Source organism: Procambarus clarkii, chromosome 61, assembly GCF_040958095.1.
Source record: "Procambarus clarkii isolate CNS0578487 chromosome 61, FALCON_Pclarkii_2.0, whole genome shotgun sequence".
NCBI lineage: Eukaryota > Metazoa > Arthropoda > Malacostraca > Decapoda > Cambaridae > Procambarus > Procambarus clarkii.
The window spans coordinates 16,376,804-16,394,820 of NC_091210.1; the positions used below are offsets into that span (position 1 = coordinate 16,376,804).

Consider the following 18,017-nt stretch of genomic DNA (forward strand, 5'->3'; position numbering starts at 1 on the left):
CACACACACACATGTGTGTGACATGTAGGGGGGACATGATCACCACATTCAAGATTCTGAAGGGAATTGATAGGGTAGATAAAGACAGTCTATTTAACACAAGGGGAACACGCACAAGGGGACACAGGTGGAAACTGAGTGCCCAAATGAGCCACAGAGATATTAGAAAGAACTTTTTTAGTGTCAGAGTGGTTGACAAATGGAATGCATTAGGAAGTGATGTGGTGGAGGCTGACTCCATACACAGTTTCAAGTGTAGATATGATAGAGCCCGATAGGCTCAGGAATCTGTACACCTGTTGATTGACGGTTGAGAGGCGGGACCAAAGAGCCAGAGCTCAACCCCCGCAAACACAACTAGGTGAGTACACACACACACACACACACACACACACACACACAGAAGAAGGGACAGAAGGAAGTTTACTGAATCTTTTCATGATAATCCACTCAGTCAGGGACATCACTATTTGGCCATGTCTAAAGCTCTCTCATTCATACACACACACACACAATAGGCCAGGAGTCATTGGATTAGACAACCAACAGCTAGAACGTCGGTGTCAAATAGCAAGAACTGGAACCTGCTGGCACAACAGGTGGCTACTCTCACACTAACCGAGTAGCCCATTGGACGCTGTTATTTGGAATAGAAAATAGAAAAAATAGGGGTGGCAATAGAAGAAAATATTAAAGTGTTCAGTTAGAAAACACAAGGTCTTCTCTGAATACTCTTTATTTTCTTATTTGAGGCTATGTCTATCTACAATTGCACTGGAGGTAATACCCTTAATATATACATATATATATATATATATATATATATATATATATATATATATATATATATATATATATATATATATATATATATATATATATATATATATCCTTGAGAAGCATGCCTCTCAAGGTAAAGTGCTAACTTCTCTTGTAATGCAATAGCAATGTATGCTTAGTAGAATTTTTAGTACACTTGAGGGTCTATTTTGCATCTATCTGAATTTTATAACGAGAAGAAGAATATGACGTTTAAATAACTCGAGAGATGACATTAACTAAACATACTGAAGGAAGGTGTTTGGGTTCCATTTAAGAGAGTAGTTGTACGCCATATTTCAGGTTAAAATTAATATTGTAGATAAGTTGAAAAAGGCCGGTATAAATATATATATAAGGACGAATTGTCAGTGATAGAGCTTTAGACATGGCCAAATAGTGAAGTCCCTGACTGAGTAGATTATCATGAAAAGATTCAGTAAACAAGACCATTAGTGTAGGTAATGGTCATGTTTACTCAGCCTCGTATCTTGTAAAATTATACTACATTCTTTACAGTTTAGTTACCTTCATCCCCGGGTAATATGGCGGAGAACCGACTATGAGGTAATGATTCAATTGTTTTGCTGGAGGCTTTCAGACAAGCAGTTCTATGAAAGCGAAAATTATTTATGGAGGTCCCAAAGCTACTTGGAATTTTCAAATATTTAAAATGCAGCCTGTGTACTGTTCAGGTTTATCATTTGATAATGTATGTTCCGTAGCCTGAACCTGGAATAGATGAAATTGTTGACCACATAACCTGAATACACTCGGTGACGGAGTTGAATGTGTTCATAAAGACTCCCCTCATGCTGCTGTAGGGTGGTGGTGGTACAGTGGTACAGTACTCGGCTTTGTTGGGTGGTGGTACAGCACTCGGCTTTGTAACGTGGTGGTACAGTGGTACAGCACTCGGCTTTGTTGGGTGGTGGTACAGCACTCGGCTTTGTAACGTGGTGGTGCAGTGGTACAGCACTCGGCTTTGCATCACGCAGGCGGAGGTTCTATTCCCAGCAAGGGCATTTGAAATGCCCTTGCTGGGACTATATATATATATATATATATATATATATATATATATATATATATATATATATATATATATATATATATATATATATATACACACAAGTCCTTGACCTAGGCACCTCGTCCCATTGGATTTCGTGACGTCACGGCTCGCAGGGTGTCATCCTCCAGTATATAAACAGGTGGCATCCCTCACAGAGCATCAGTCTGGTAAATCATCCTCTAGAATCATGTCTCTCAAGGTAAAGCAACTTTCTGGCAACGTGATTTCAGTGTAATTCTTAGTACATTTAAGTTTGTTTTTCATCTGTCTAAACCCATTTAACACAACGAAGAATATGAATATTGTTTATATTGGGGAAATGACTATATTTGATAACTGTAGAGAGAAACGTTTGGGGGTCCAAGAGCATGGTTTATCCCTATTTTAGATTAAAACAGATTTTGACAAAATGTAGAGTGGTTGTATATAGATTACCGTAGGAAATTTGTCAATGTGCAGGCGATGAGTCACAATAACGTGGCTAAAGTATGATGACCAGACCACACACTAGAATGTGAAGGGACGACGACGTTTCGGTCCGTCCTAGACCATTCTCAAGTCGATTGTGTTCACAATCGACTTAAGAATAGTCCAGGACGGACCGAAACGTCGTCGTCCCTTCACATTCTAGTTTGTGGTCTAGTCATTTGTCAATGTATAGCTCTGGACGTGTAATGGCCATTTAGGGAAGCCGCTGTCGGAGGTGACGATTATGAAGCGACTCAATAAACAAGACCATTAGAGTAGGTAATGGTTCTGGTTACTCACCCACGTATCTAGTAATATTGTACTACATTCTTAATATAGTTTAATTGCCTTCATCCTGTGGCAATGTGGCGGAGAACTGACTACGAGCTAAAGATTCAATTACTTTGTTGGAGGCTTCATGACAAGCAGTTATATGAAAGCAAAATTTATGTATGGAGGTTTAAGTGCAACGTGTAGGAGTAAACAAAAATATACATTAGATGTATACAGTTTATTATGACTTCATGTTTTTATTAAAACTATCCATAGATTGTGGTGGTTGCTGCTGTTGTCGTCGCTACGTCAGCTGGACCTCAGGCTCCTACATTCTATCGGCCCACGACATCAGGTCCCACTTACCGACCTCCGACACCTGGTCCCATCTACGGCGTCCCCACTACTGAGGTGAGTATAACCCACAGTGGGCAAGGCTGCCCACATGTCTCTGTGACAATGGTCAAAACATGCAAGTGACCAATACTATCATAACATTATCATGTGTGACACATGAGCCTGGCTGAGACCGCTCTGGTGAGACACGTGATGTATACTGATGTTACTGTTATTATTACAGGCTCCTGCTCGGTACTCCTTCAGTTGGAAAGTGAAGGACGACGCTTCCGGCAACGACTTCGGCCAAGACGAGACCCGTGATGGTCCCAACACTCAGGGCTCCTACTATGTGCTGCTTCCCGACGGTCGTCTGGAGAAGGTGACCTACACTGTCAAGGGCGACTCCGGCTACTTGGCCCAGGTGACCTACGAGGGCCAGGTCCAGCACACCACACCCCAGCCCTACTATGGCTAGGACAACAACCACACCTGGACGTTGAGGCTCTTAATATATATATATAATTTAGTGTAAAAATATTGAAAACATTATTTAATAAATAATAAATAAGTATGCAATATTCTAGTTTTCACTTCCATGTATTAATTTAATCTTTCCTAATAGCCCTTAAAAACACGTCAGAGAACCAGTCTATAGAATATATGAGAAAGAACTTTGTAACTCATAACCAGCATAGATTCAAGGATGGCAAATCTTGCCCACAGGTTTAATAGAATTCTATGATCAGGTGACAAAAGTTAAGCAAAAAAAAAAAAAAAAGGTGGGTAGACTGCATTTTCTTGGAATGTCAGAAAGCAGCTGGCAGCGTACCTCATACGAGGCTGGTGCATAAGTTAGAGAAACAGTCAAGAATGACAAGTGCTTCAGTGGATAAGGGGTTACCTAAGCAACAGAAAACAGAGAGATTTACATTAAATTGAAATTAAATTCTTAACTTGTAATTCAAACATTCTTTGGTTCTACAAAAATGTTTGACAAAAATATTGGACAAAAAGAGAATAATGATGACCAGACCACACACTAGAAGTTGAAGGGACGACGACGTTTCGGTCCGTCCTGGACCATTCTCACAATCGACTTGAGAATGGTCCAGGACGGACCGAAACGTCGTCGTCCCTTCAACTTCTAGTGTGTGGTCTGGTCATCATACTTCAGCCACGTTATTGTGACTCATCGCCTGCAAAAAGAGAATAGATTGTATGCACATTTCTAGACTGCCAAAAACACTTTGACACAGTTACATATGCAAGACTATTATTCAAACGAGACTCAGGGAGAATACCAGAGAGAGTGCCGATCAGGGTGAAAGGGTAACTAACAAGCGAGAGACAAAGAACCAATATTAGGGATAACAAACATAGGATTGTCACAGAGCAATAGATGGAGTTCATCAAGAATCTGTCATAGTGCCCATATTAATACTGAACTACCTCAAAAGCCTACCCTTGAGGGGATAGAGGGTCAATAGTAGCAAAGACCGAGACACGAGGAAGTGTCTCCATGTGAGGAAGAGTAAAAATGAACTCGTCACATATATAAGAAAAAATGAAGTGAGAGGCAACGTGCTTGAAGGATTTTAAAGTGCCTAAGAAACATATGAGGAATCCCCAGGGAAGCAAGATGGTTCCAGCAGGGTCCCAAAAGCGTCATTTCTAAGATACACTTTGTTTCTGGTCTAAATGAAACACTCGTGAACAACTCTCTTCACACTCGCAAAACAAGGGTAATTGACTGATGTGTCACGGTACACTTAAAACACAAATGTCAGACAATAACGCATGTCTGCAAAGCGATCATAATCCTATTTCAACACAGAATTATATAAATTGTACAGAACTATAATAATTCCTGTAAGAGATAGCACATAACATGACACACAATCTGTATAATGCAAATGGTCCTATGACCAGTACTAGTAAGAGGATAATACACAATAATATATACTGAGTACTAACGATTCAACCACACTCCTTTCAGAGTGTAACAACACTCAACCACTGAACACTGCGGTCACAAATAACTATAAGTGTGTCGACCTTAACCGATCTGACACAACTCAGCTGACAGGCGTTACCACTCAGGTTAACGAGAGTCAGTCAGTACAGCTCGCTACCTCGATCGTCAGACTCCAAGCCTATACAAACCAGATGGTCGATTCCTAAGAACCAAACACCGGGTAACCTATTGGAACGATTGACAGAGTACTCACATGTATGGTCGACCTTCCTGTACCCCCAGTCACAGTTACACACGTTTATTCCCACCTCGTTAACCATCGAAGTGGGAATAAACGATGGTTTTCATGAATGAATGAAAGACCAATGACGTCTCTCTCTCTCTGAGGGCACCAGCTCATCCCTCCAGTGATCAGTGGTGTTTCCTGTCGTTGACAAGACACAATCAAGTAATGGCAGTAGGTAATTTGTGTACTTTGATTAGTTACATGACGAGTACCTAATGCAGGCAAGTACGTGGCTCGTTAACCACATGCTTGAGTAATAATTGGGTAGTTACGCAGCGTATCAACACAACACAAGGGAGGTGATGCTACAAGCCAAATCCAGTCTATTACTCCTCTAAACTTCTTGAGCTCCTCTTGAGCCAATAATTATCTATCACTTGACTAAATGGAATTGCTCTAGAGGTCCTCTAAGTCCAAAGGACGTCGCTGTGACGACTCTCGTTAAGATACGTCATTCCTGTGGGTGCTTGTTACACAGAATGACCTGGTCTTTCCCTATGCACGTGGCTGGTAGACCTTTCTAGACTGCCTTTCTCTGTCGAGACAGGTGCCTAACCCAATGGGAACGTGGCTTTCAGAGCCGACCAATTGCAGGGCAGCTACTATGCACATGAACGATTGTCTGGAAACTTCTAGAAGCTCCCCATTGGTGTAAGTGACCTATTTGCGAACGACCTAAAGGACGACATGAATTCTCCAAAATGGGTTTGAAAATTGGCAAGAAGACTTTAACCCAGAAAAAAGCCGTCAAATTATGAAGATATTAACAGGATTGAAAAAACCTCAAATGCACTACAGAACACAGCAGAAGTAGCTTTCTACTCGAAAAAAAAAAGACTTGAAATTAGTCCTAGCTTCAGATCTAACACTTAAGGAACACATAAAGCAAAATGACTTCGACAACACATGCCAAGCTTTCTTACGTCCGGACAACTTTCAGGAACTTGGACAAAAGTGTCTCATGAAAGCCGAATATAACCTACGTGAAACGCACTCATGAATATGCTGTCCAGGCATTAAACCTTCGCCTAAAGGAACACAAAATAAAACTTGAAAAGGTGCAGAGATATGTAACAAGACTCGATAATGATCTTAAATATAAAACCCAGGAAAACGGGTCACACCGTCCTGGAGAAAAGAAACATGTCAGATTTTGTAATAACTTTCAAGACATTAGGAAGAACTGGCTAAGCAGACAACAATATTCAAACCGAGGAATATCATTATGATGACTCAGAGGGGAAAATCGAGACACATATGACTCACAAAGATGGAAAAATCTCTATAACAAGAGTCTCGGAAGAAAAATGAATTAGATAAGGAAGACGTTGTTGCCAACTCAATGCATAGTTTTAGATGTAAATATGATTATATATTCCGGTGAGAGGAGTCAGTGCATTCACCTGTGATGATGACCGAGAAGCGGGTGACACTGGTCCCAAGAAGCTCTTCAGGGTGAAACACACACACACACACACACAACCCCTGGTCCTGAGGCGGGACCAAAGAGCCAAAGCTCAACCCCCGCAAGCACAAATAGGTGAGTACACACACACACACACACACACACACACACACACAACCCCTGGTCCTGAGGCGGAACCAAAGAGCCAAAGCTCAACCCCCGCAAGCACAAATAGGTGAGTACACACACACACACACACACACACACACACACACACACACACACACACACACACAACACACACAACACAACACACACACACACAACACACACACACACGTCCTTCACACACACATTAATACGCATTCACAGACAAACAAAACCTTGACCCCCGGGCTGTGGTGGATATGTGGGCCTGTGGGCCGCTACAAGCAAGAACCTAGTGGACCAAACTCTCAAAGTCAAGCCTGGCCTCGGGCCGGGCTTGGGGATAAGAAGAACTCCTTTAATGCTTTTAGCAAATTAAGTATTGATAAACAAAAGTGTGAAAGAGATGGGTTGGACAAGCCATTCTCTCAGCTTGTACTTCCCGTTATTATACGTTAGGGCTGACAACGTACAAATTACAAAGTACTTTAAGAAGCAGATGCTCACAAAATTACAAGTTTCTATTCATTGGAAGGTTTCATTGGGTATGTTACACCTTGTATTTTTTCGTTGTGGGAAATCGTGAGAACAGTGTTGTGTTAGAGCCCAGTCAAGTGTTCAGTGGAAGATATAAAATATTAATTTTTGGGGAATTTATCGCGAAAAGTTATAAAATTGACAATGGCTTCCTAAAAATGAAATATAAATGAATTAAACCAGTCAAAATAGTGTGTGTTAAGGATGAACATTTACTGCCTGGATACAGGTATACGAATGGTTTATATGGTACTTTTTAAGACATAATGTACGATGAATTTCGTGCAGGGAATTGAATACAAAAATATTGCATAGAAGTTTATTTGTTAAATTATATTTACACGATTATTACTCTCATTTCTATATGTTATAGCCAGAACGTCTTCATGTGGGTGTTGTCCTAGCCATAGTAGGGCTGTGGTGTAGTGTGCTGGACCTGACCCTCGTAGGTCACCTGGGCCACGTAGCCGGAGTCGCCGTTGACAGTGTAGGTCACCTTCTCCAGACGACCGTCGGGAAGCAGCACATAGTAGGAGCCCTGGGTGTTGGGACCATCACGGGTCTCGTCTTGGCCGAAGTCGTTACCGGAAGCGTCGTCCTTCACTTTCCAGCTGAAGGAGTACCGAGCAGGAGCCTGTAATAATAACAGTAACATCAGAATACAATACGTGTCTCACCAGAGCAGTCTCAGCCAGACTCATGTGTCACATATGATAAAGTTATGATAGTATTGGTCACTTGCTTGTTTAGACCATTGTCACAGAGACATGTGGGCAGCCTTGCCCACTGTGGGTTATACTCACCTCCGTAGAAGGGACGCCGTATATAGGTCGTGGATAGTGAGAAGGAGGAGGAGGTTCGGGACGGGCCAAGGCGACCATGACAAGAGCCGCGATCAACACAACCTGAAAACAGTTTGTAAATTTAATCTAAACATTTATTCTATGCAAAGTTTCTAAAGCTTAAATATATTTTTGATATTTAAATTTATGTTTGATTTATTATAAATTTGTGTATTATTATTAATGCAAGAATTTTACTTGGCGTGATATTAAACTAATACAGTTCAGTGGGCAAATGCCTATGTGTTTATTTTTTTCATACAAATGTGAGATCATTTTAGCAACTGTTATGTTATTTCTACGAAGTCATGATTCAAACACCCCACTGAATTATTACTCCTATTTATTCACAGTAATTGATAAATGCAGAACACATGACAAGTAACCTATGTATTGTAATGGTTATTTTATTCCTATCTTAGACCATCACGAGTGTGAATAACAAAATATTTACTGAAACAGAACAAAATTACGTTTCACTATATAATGTTATATTTAAAAATAGACTCTTCATTATTAATTTACTCATTTTTAAATAGTCATGAATAATATAAAATATCTCTTGAAATAAAAATGCTTTAAGAGAGGTTAGCACTGTACCTTGAGAGACATTCTTGGTGAGGATGACTTACTGGACTGATGCTCTGTGAGGGATGCCACCTGTTTATATACTGGAGGATGACACCCCGCGGGCCGTGACGTCACGACCTTCCAAGTGAAGAGGTGCCTCGGTCAAGGTTAAGTGTCTGTTTGTAAATATATATTAATATGTGTGTGTGTGTGTGTGTGTGTGTGTGTGTGTGTGTGTGTAACTATTCGCGAGTGTGTCTCATATTAGTTAAATTTAGAATTTGTAAAATTCCTTTGTTCAAGTTCTTGGAAGCTGTCAAAACGTAGGAAAACTTGACAAACGCTGCCAATGTGTCTCTAGTTTTAGATCTGAAGTTAAGACTACTTCCAAGCCCTATGTTAAGCAGAATACTGCTTCTGTTTTGTTCAGAAGCGCACATGCGGTTTTCTTATTCCTGTTAATATCCTCGTAACTAAGCATTTTTGGGGGGATTAAAGACGTGTTGCCAATGTTCAAACCTATTTTGGAGAATGTCCTTTTATGCAGACGAGGAGTCACAATAACGTGGCTGAAGTATGTTGACCAGACCACACACTAGAAGGTGAAGGGACGACGACGTTCCGGTCCGTCCTGGACCATTCTCAAGTCGATATACAGTTTTTCTGTGTTCAAACTCTTCCTAATAGTCTTGCATTTCCTGGAAACATTGACTGAATTAATGTCATCCTTGGGGTCATTTGCAAATAAAAGGAACAGGATATGGGCCTTAGTTCCGACCCCTGTGGTTTGCCACTCCATGAAGTCTTTCAATACTAATGTCTTCCTTCTCACTACGGACCTCTGCTGCTTCACGAATGATTCTACCAGAAAGGAATTTCAGGCGGGAATGGACGTGGAGAGAAAGGTGAAGCGTGTGGGATAGGGGGAATAGGGGAAGAGAGGCGAGAGACCTGGGAAAGTGAGTGATTTTGAGGATGGGAGGGGAAGGTGTGAGAGACCCGATCTCTCCCCTCCTCCTCCTAGTAACAAATATATTGAGTGAGTGTCCTGGTGTGGATGTTAACTTAGCTATGTAAGGGGTTTTGGCCGCTGGAATAGCGAGTATTTGGACATTATGTGAACGAGCTGCTATGCGTACAGGCTGTTACGAGGACGGGTTGTTGCGAGGACGGGCTATTACGAGGACGGGCTATTACGAGGACGAGCTGTTACAAGGACGGGCTGTTACGAGGACGAGCTGTTACGAGGACGAGCTGTTACGAGGACGGGTTGTTACGAGGACGGGCTGTTACAAGGACGAGCTGTTACAAGGACGGGCTGTTACAAGGACGGGCTGTTACGAGGACGAGCTGTTACGAGGACGAGCTGTTACGAGGACGGGCTGTTACGAGGACGGGCTGTTACGAGGACGGGCTGTTACAAGGACGAGCTGTTACAAGGACGGGCTGTTACAAGGACGGGCTGTTACGAGGACGGGCTGTTACGAGGACGGGCTGTTACGAGGACGGGCTGTTACGAGGACGGGCTGTTACGAGGACGGTCTGTTACAAGGACGGGCTGTTACGTGACAATACGAGATAATGGTCCAGGACGTACAGAAAGGTCTTCCTTTCTCCATCTTCTGATGCGTAGTTTTTGCATCAATAATAATAGTAATTTTTATACAAGAAAATGATGATTTTAAAAACGCAATACTATTAAAAATTGGTGAATACGTCTTTAGGGTCGACAGCAGCTTGGACAAGTCCAACTTGACGACATGTTGAGTAATTTTATTCGTAAACGGAGTTTGAATCACTAAATTACAAGCACCTGGTCATTGATGATTAGCACGGGCTGGTACACGACCGCATAGTGAAGCTGTGGTTGAGTGAACTATTACGAAGAAACTGTAAACAAAATAATTAGCAGAGGAAATCACCCTGTAAACTCAGACACGCCGCCAGTAAGAATATTGTGCATTCTTTATTTTGCTAATTCCGTCCTCGGGTCATTTGGTAGAGAAGTGACTATGAAGTAATGCTTAAATTGCTTTGCTGAAGGCTTTCAGTAAAATTAAATACAAGTTGAGGTTTGAGTGCTATGTATAGGAATAATGTGTGACACATGAGCCTGGCTGAGACCACTTTGGTGAGACACGTGATGTATACTGATGTTATGGTTATTATTGCATTGCAGATATACCCGTCAACATATACCAAGCCTCACCACGGAGCCCACCTACCGCCCTCTGACTCCTGGACCCACCTAGGAAGTTCCCACTATATATAGTGCAGAGGTGAGTATAACCCACAGTGAGCAAGGCTGCCTAAATGCCTTTATGGCGATCATCACAACAAGCAAGTGACTAATACAAACATAGCATTCTTACATGTGACACAAGAATCGGGCTGAGGCGCCACTGGTGAGACACGCGATGTATACTAATGTTATTGTTATTATTGTAGGCTCCGGCGGAATGTAATGGACGACGCTTCAGATAACGAATTCGGGCAACATAAGACCTATGAATACCCCTACACCCAGGGCTCTTATTCCGTGCTGCTTCCCGACGGTCGTGTGGAGAAGGTGGGCATACACTCTCAAAGGCGACTCTAGCTACGTGGTTCAGGTGACCTACGAGGGCCAGGCACCGCACACATCTCGACTGTCTATGGCTGTCAACACACTCACCTGAATGTTGAGACCATTGTATTTGTTATAAAGATTATTAACCTTCACAAGAGACACTTATTCTAACTAGAGAAGCAGACTGATGTATAAGGAAGAATACAAGTTGAATAAGGAATAATCACTCGAGAAGAGTGCAAAGGACCGAAGGAAAACATCAGTGTAGAGAGAGGAAATAAATGAAGTACCACTAGAGTCAAAACTAAGTACCATTCTGTTTCTTACGATGCATAAAATAAATAAAATAAATGACGTAAGTTCATTCAATTCAACGTTTGGTTAAGATGCAAAACTAATAGAAATACTCAGCACAAAGATGAATTGTAAAATAACATGACTAAATTATTCTCCAGAGCAGGTCTGAATATATACAACAAGATTAACCCACAGATATTCAAAATTATGTGAATATTAGCAGGACAGCGAAAAGCCCAAATACACTACAGAATAAAAAAACAGAAGCAACTTCCTATTTCAGAAAAGACTTGGAAATAGTCTTAACTTCAGATCCCACACTAGAGCCACAGGTCAGCAGAATAACATAGGCAACTTAGACTAAGCTTTCCTACGGTCGCAAAGCTTTCAGGAACTTAGACTACATAGCCTATGTGAGACACAGAATATGCTGCATTGGCACTGAACCCTCAATGAAACAAAACCATATAATTATATAGAAAAAAAGACTCGTTCTTGAGCATCGATAAAAGACTGAGAGGTGCTGGACCTCACGATGCTGGAGGAAAAAAAGAAACAAAGCAGATTAAAAAACGACATTCAAGATTTTAAGGGGAATTGACCAAACAGACGGCAACAATGTTCTAAACGAGGAATATCAGTACATTGAGCGAGTTTATTCTACAGCCCAATCTATAGTTGCTGGTTCTAGTTGTTCCATTGTAGAATACTGCATCGACCCTGTAGGGGTACAGGAAAACTAGACACCTAACTCCATATAGAGTTTTATATGTAAATATGACAAGAAATCCGGGTGAGTAGTCACTGAATTGACCTGTGACGGCAGAGAGGCGGCCTTAATACCTGACGTCGTCCCAGTAAGCACTTCAAGGTGAATAAGCACACATAAACATTCACAAACCCTTGGCCCAGGTACCTCGTCCCATGGAAGGTCGTGACTTCACGGCCCGCAGGGTGTCATCCTCCAGTATATAAACAGGTGGCATTCCTCACAGAACATCAGTCCGGTAAGTCATCCTCACCAAGAATGTCTCTCAAGGTACAGTGCTAAACTAAGCTCTCTGGTAACGTATTTCACGGCAATACATTTATTTATTATACATAAGTAAATTTATTTTATTATCTAAACCTTATTTTTAGAATGAGAAACATGAACATTTATACTCATTAGGCAATAACTGTTCAATTTCAACCCATCCAACAAATTTATAGTACATATATCAACTGAGGCTAAATATACTAAAGATGAATTATTATTACTCATTGAAAATTGTAAACTTCAGTCTGAAAATCAAACCTTGAAACAAGTCAGACAAAACAACATGACCTCTCGAAGCCTTACCAAATACATATTTGGTCAAACAAGGTGTTCACCAAGGATTGACCTAGAAACCTTTGGTTAGGCCAAGGATATGGTCCCGTTAGGCCTTGATAGATGGTCTATGTCCTAGTTTTAAGGGTATTGACTTCGTTCTCAAAATGAATATTTAATTAGTAAATATTATATAATATGCTCTGTTAAATACATACTTCAGTTTGTTTTTGATACATAAGACCAAGAGTATTTACTAAACCTAATTTACACTGAAAATAGTATAAGATAATTTATATATAAAAAGTCTTGAAAAAAAGAATGAACAAATTAGTTATTTAAAATCTATTGGTTAGTTTTCCTGGGGAACCTATTTTACCGGTTATCAATGTCAAATAAGTATATAATTGAATGCATAATCGAAATATTTCTTTATAGAATTTTATGTAAAATTCAACCCGTTGTAAAAAAGACCTCATGTATTGATGCAGCATTTATGTACAAAGATAGGAACAGATAATTTCCTTATCCAAGAAAAAAAGTCGATTTTCAGATGAAGTAAAATATGCATATATGTAAAAGTTCATTATAAACGTATTATACATATACAAAAGCTGAAAGATTATATGAAGGCTTTCGAACTAGTGTAAAATGCAAAATATATATAAACTAGAAGTAGATAATTTTATATTTTTTCTTCGTATAAATCCACTTTGGTATATGTGTACATGAACACAATAAACTACTGACAGGTTGTGTTGATGGCGGCTCTTGTGGTGGTGGCTTTGGCCCGCCCTCAGGCTCCTCCCTCATACAGTCCACCTCCAACCTACGGCGTCCCCTCTACTGAGGTCAGTATACAAGCAAGTGATCAATAACATAACATTATCATATGTGACACATGAACCTGGCTGAGACTGCTCTGGTGAGACACGTGATGTATACTGATGTTATTGTTATTATTACAGGCTCCTGCTCGGTACTCCTTCAGCTGGAAAGTGAAGGACGACGCTTCCGGCAACGACTTCGGCCAAGACGAGACCCGTGATGGTCCCAACACCCAGGGCTCCTACTATGTGCTGCTTCCCGACGGTCGTCTGGAGAAGGTGACCTACACTGTCAACGGCGACTCCGGCTACGTGGCCCAGGTGACCTACGAGGGCCAGGTCCAGCACACCACACCCCAGCCCTACTATGGCTAGGACAAACCCCACACCTAGACGTTGAGGCCCATATTTATATTATAAATTGTAAATACGGTGTAGAAATGATTTAAGAATTAATAAATTGTTATGCAATATTTTTATATTAAATTCCCTGCCTGAATTTATTACACACACACATACACACACGAATACACCCACGCACACACATTCCTTGTGTAAGGAATCATTCAGAACCTTATATAACACTTATGTCAGACCAATCCTGGAGTATGCAGCTCTAGCCTGGCGTCCATCCATTCCTAGTTAACACAATACAAAATAAGAGAAGGAAGATTCAGAGGTATGTCACCAGACTAGTCCCAGAACTGAGAGGTATGAGCTACGATGAAAGACTAAGGGAGCTAAACCTCACGTCCCTGGAAGACAGAAGAATAAGAGGAGACATGATCACCACTTACAAAATTATCAGAGGAATTGACAGGGTGGACAAAGACAAACTATTTAGCATATGTGGAACACAAACAAACGGACACAGGTGGAAACTTATTATCCAAATGAGCCACAGAGACATTATAAAGATTTATTTCAGTGTCAGAGTAGTTAACAAATGGAATGCATTAGAAAGTGATGTCGTGGAGGCTGACTCCATACAGAGTTTCAATTGTAGATTTGACAGAGCCCAACAGGCTCAAGAATCTGTACACCAGTTGATAACAGTTGAGAGGCGGGACCAAAGAACCACAGCTCAACTCCAGCAAGCACAACTAGGTGAGTACACACACATACACACACACACACACACACACACACACATACACGTACATATTCTTCATTATATAGAAATACAGAATTATCTAAAGTTATGGAGAAATCTAACACAAATTTTGTAAATGATGCAAGGAAAGAGGTTACAAATACATCTATGTTAATAGGACCTGTCGCTAGCCAGAACGAGGAGGACTTTGGGACGTCTGACTCTAGCCATTGACCATTGTGTCTTGACCGTCGATTACTGAGTTGGACATATAACAAAAAGATGCGGGATTGCAAGATAGTTTCAAATAGAGGTTAGACATCTGTATTAGGGAATTTTGTTGAGAATAAATAATAGCTGCCTCGCTTGGCCAATAGACCTGCAATTTTCCTTGTTTTTAGGTCCTGATGATTTTATGGCAATGAGATTCTCATTGAAGCAAAGTCTTTGGGAACAGAAAAAGTATGACGGGAGATTTTGAAAAAAGCTGCAAAGATTTTTAATATATTTCTACATTGGATCTATAATGCATCACTGGAGAGGATATAAGGGAACTATTAGAAGAAAGGACCAAGCCATTATGACCATATAGCACTGGGAAGGGGTCAGGATAAGGATCTCGGATGAGACGAGGGGAAGTAATGGTGCCCAACCACTTTGACGATCGGAGTTGCCCAGCAGCTAGAAGACAGCTATTTTTTATTATATTTATATATACAAGAGTTCTTACATTCTTGCAAAGCCATTAGCACGCATTGCGTTTCGAGCAGGTCCTTAATCCTATTTGTTTCCCCCTGGAATACAGAAAAAAACATTCTCAGGGACTCAAGATAGTTCCAGCAAGGTCCCAAAGACCCAAAGACGCCAGTTGAAACGATTCAAGGGTTTCTGATTTACGTGGCATTTCTTTCATAAAACAACAGTCTCTTTACTAATCATTCGAGTTCATAACTTGAAAATAAGAAATTACTTCAAGATCTTGACACTCTATAGGAACATGATAACAATTACTTCCTGACGCTCATCTCCAGTCAATGTAAATTAATGACGACGGGAATAGAATACCTTACACAACACCCGTAGAGACGAAATGGAAAAAATTCTCAAGGAGCAAAGAATAAAGCAGTTACCCCACATGGAGTTTCACCTTGGGTTCTTAAAGAATGCTCACCTGAGCTTAGCATTCCGCTTCAACTGAATTTTCAGGCGTCCCTGTGTACAGGAGTCCTAGCATATGTGTGTGGAAAAAAGGTTAACATAGTTCCAATCTATAAACGTGGCAGTAGGGAAGACCCCTTCAATTATATACCTGTATCATTGACAAGTGTAATAGTCAGAGATTTATAAAAAAATAATTAACACTAAGTGGGTAGAACACCTGGAGAAAAATTATATAACAGACTGACAGTACGGTTTTCAATCTGACAGCCACATTATGATGGTCTCGAAGTGTCACTTATATGTTTAATGGATATTCAGGTATTTTGTATATTGTTTACCTGTATTCAGGTAAACAGGTATTTTGTTTACCATTATGCACGATAAACTTAATGCAAGAAAATGTATACACAATTATTATATATTCATTTATTATTTCTTGAATCATTTCTACATGATTATTAGTTTAAATAATAAATATAATGGCCACACAATCTCGGTGAGGGTGTTGACCTAGCCATAGTAGGGCTGGGGTGTGGTGTGCTGGGCCTCGTAGGTCACCTGGGCCAAGTAGCCGGAGTCGCCGTTCACATTGTAGGTCACCTTCTCCAGACGACCGTCGGGAAGCAGCACATAGTAGGAGCCCTGGGTGTTGGGACCATCACGGGTCTCGTCTTGGCCGAAGTCGTTGCCGGAAGCGTCGTCCTTCACTTTCCAGCTGAAGGAGTACCGAGCAGGAGCCTGTAATAATAACAATAACATCACTATACATCACGTGTCTCACCAGAACGGTCTCAGCCAGGCTCATGTGTCTCACATGATAATGTTATGTTGGTATTGATCACTTGCTTCTTTTGATGACATGTAAAAAGACCAGTGGATTATACCCGCGATGGGTTATACTCACCTCAGTAGTGTGGACACCGTAGCTGGGGCGGTATGTTGGAGGTGTAGTGTAAGATGGATAGGGTGTGGTGTATGGATGATTAGTTGTGTGTGTGGTGTAGTGTGGATACGAGGGAGGTGTGGTGTTTGGGTAAGTTGGATGTGTGGTGTATGGATGATGAGTCGGATGTGTGGTGTATGGATGATAAGCTGAGGGTGTAGTGTATGGACGATAAGTTGTGGGTGTGGTGTATGGACGATAAGTTGAGGGTGTGGTGTATGGACGATAAGTTGAGGGTGTGGTGTAAGGGTGGTATGTGGGACTATGTGTGGGCGGGTGGTATGTTGGGGTTGGGTGATGGTACTGAGGGCTGGGTGATGGGTAATGGTAGGAGGGAGGAGGCTCTGGGCTGGCCAAAGCTACCACCACAACAGCCGCCAGCAACACAACCTGTCAGGTGGTTGTAATATTGTTAAAAACAATACAAATATTGTAATCACATATATCTTCTATTACATCAAATATCAAAATAAATACTGCATACAAAAACAATTTCGTTCACTGCATTTTCAACGGAGTTTAGTGCTTGTAGATGATTATTTGATGCTTGTCTTTTAACAAACATGTTAAGAGTTAAAAAGGTAGACATGACACTTCCTTCTTCTTCTAACACTATATTTAATTAGCTTGTTGCCACATTAAAGCTATGGAAACAATGCGCAGCGTTGAGCTTCCATTGCGTGCAAAAGTCAACTCTTAAACCCTGGCTCTCCAACTTTTATGATCTTCCATAAGAGGTCTTCACTCGCATTTTAATATGCTGCTGCAAATAAAATTTCAGAAGTTGATAATTTAGTATTTAGTGATGAAACACTGGAGTCAGTCAAGAACTCTAGTCCTTAAGCTGGTTGAGTGTTATGAATCCAAAATATGTTTAAAATCACTGCAGGAGATGTTAACCTGTACCTTGAGAACCATTCTTGGTGAAGAAGACGAGTGGAACTGATGCTCTGTGAGTGATGTTACTGCCTTATATACTCCGGAGAGATGCTCTCCTTCCCCTCAGGCAATGACGTTGCGGTCTCCCAAGGGAAGATATGATGTATATATGTGCGAACTTTGATGAATATCTAAAACTA

At 40.9% G+C, this 18,017-nt stretch overlaps 3 protein-coding genes across 3 annotated transcripts; 1 reads left to right on the forward strand and 2 right to left on the reverse strand.

Annotated features, from left to right (window-relative positions):
• Nucleotides 1-7,702: 7,702 nt before the first annotated feature.
• On the reverse strand, nucleotides 7,703-8,801 carry LOC123774358 (pro-resilin-like). The gene is made up of 3 exons (XM_069307739.1): nucleotides 8,767-8,801; nucleotides 8,128-8,229; nucleotides 7,703-7,958 (listed from the first exon to the last, which is right to left on the reverse strand). The coding sequence occupies exons 1-3, from the start codon at nucleotides 8,776-8,778 to the stop codon at nucleotides 7,725-7,727; spliced, it is 348 nt and encodes a 115-aa protein (XP_069163840.1). The 5' UTR covers nucleotides 8,779-8,801; the 3' UTR covers nucleotides 7,703-7,724.
• Nucleotides 8,802-12,612: 3,811 nt separating this feature from the next.
• LOC123774359 (cuticle protein 21-like) lies at nucleotides 12,613-14,169 on the forward strand. Its single transcript, XM_045768531.2, has 3 exons — nucleotides 12,613-12,641; nucleotides 13,667-13,765; nucleotides 13,883-14,169. The coding sequence occupies exons 1-3, from the start codon at nucleotides 12,630-12,632 to the stop codon at nucleotides 14,114-14,116; spliced, it is 345 nt and encodes a 114-aa protein (XP_045624487.1). The 5' UTR covers nucleotides 12,613-12,629; the 3' UTR covers nucleotides 14,117-14,169.
• A 2,234-nt stretch (nucleotides 14,170-16,403) lies between these two features.
• LOC138354028 (uncharacterized) lies at nucleotides 16,404-17,879 on the reverse strand. The gene is made up of 3 exons (XM_069307740.1): nucleotides 17,845-17,879; nucleotides 16,900-17,328; nucleotides 16,404-16,733 (listed from the first exon to the last, which is right to left on the reverse strand). Exons 1-3 carry the CDS (start codon nucleotides 17,854-17,856, stop codon nucleotides 16,506-16,508), a joined length of 669 nt encoding a protein of 222 aa, XP_069163841.1. The 5' UTR covers nucleotides 17,857-17,879; the 3' UTR covers nucleotides 16,404-16,505.
• Between the last annotated feature and the right edge of the window lie 138 nt (nucleotides 17,880-18,017).

What these genes read in the sequence shown, in the direction of transcription:
- LOC123774358 (XM_069307739.1), bottom strand. An exon ending in ACGGCGTCCCTTCTACGGAG is followed by an intron (nt 7,959 to 8,127) that starts GTGAGTATAACC and finishes TTATTATTACAG; the next exon opens with GCTCCTGCTCGGTACTCCTT.
- LOC123774359 (XM_045768531.2), top strand. An exon ending in ACGGCGTCCCCTCTACTGAG is followed by an intron (nt 13,766 to 13,882) that starts GTCAGTATACAA and finishes TTATTATTACAG; the next exon opens with GCTCCTGCTCGGTACTCCTT.
- LOC138354028 (XM_069307740.1), bottom strand. An exon ending in ACGGTGTCCACACTACTGAG is followed by an intron (nt 16,734 to 16,899) that starts GTGAGTATAACC and finishes TTATTATTACAG; the next exon opens with GCTCCTGCTCGGTACTCCTT.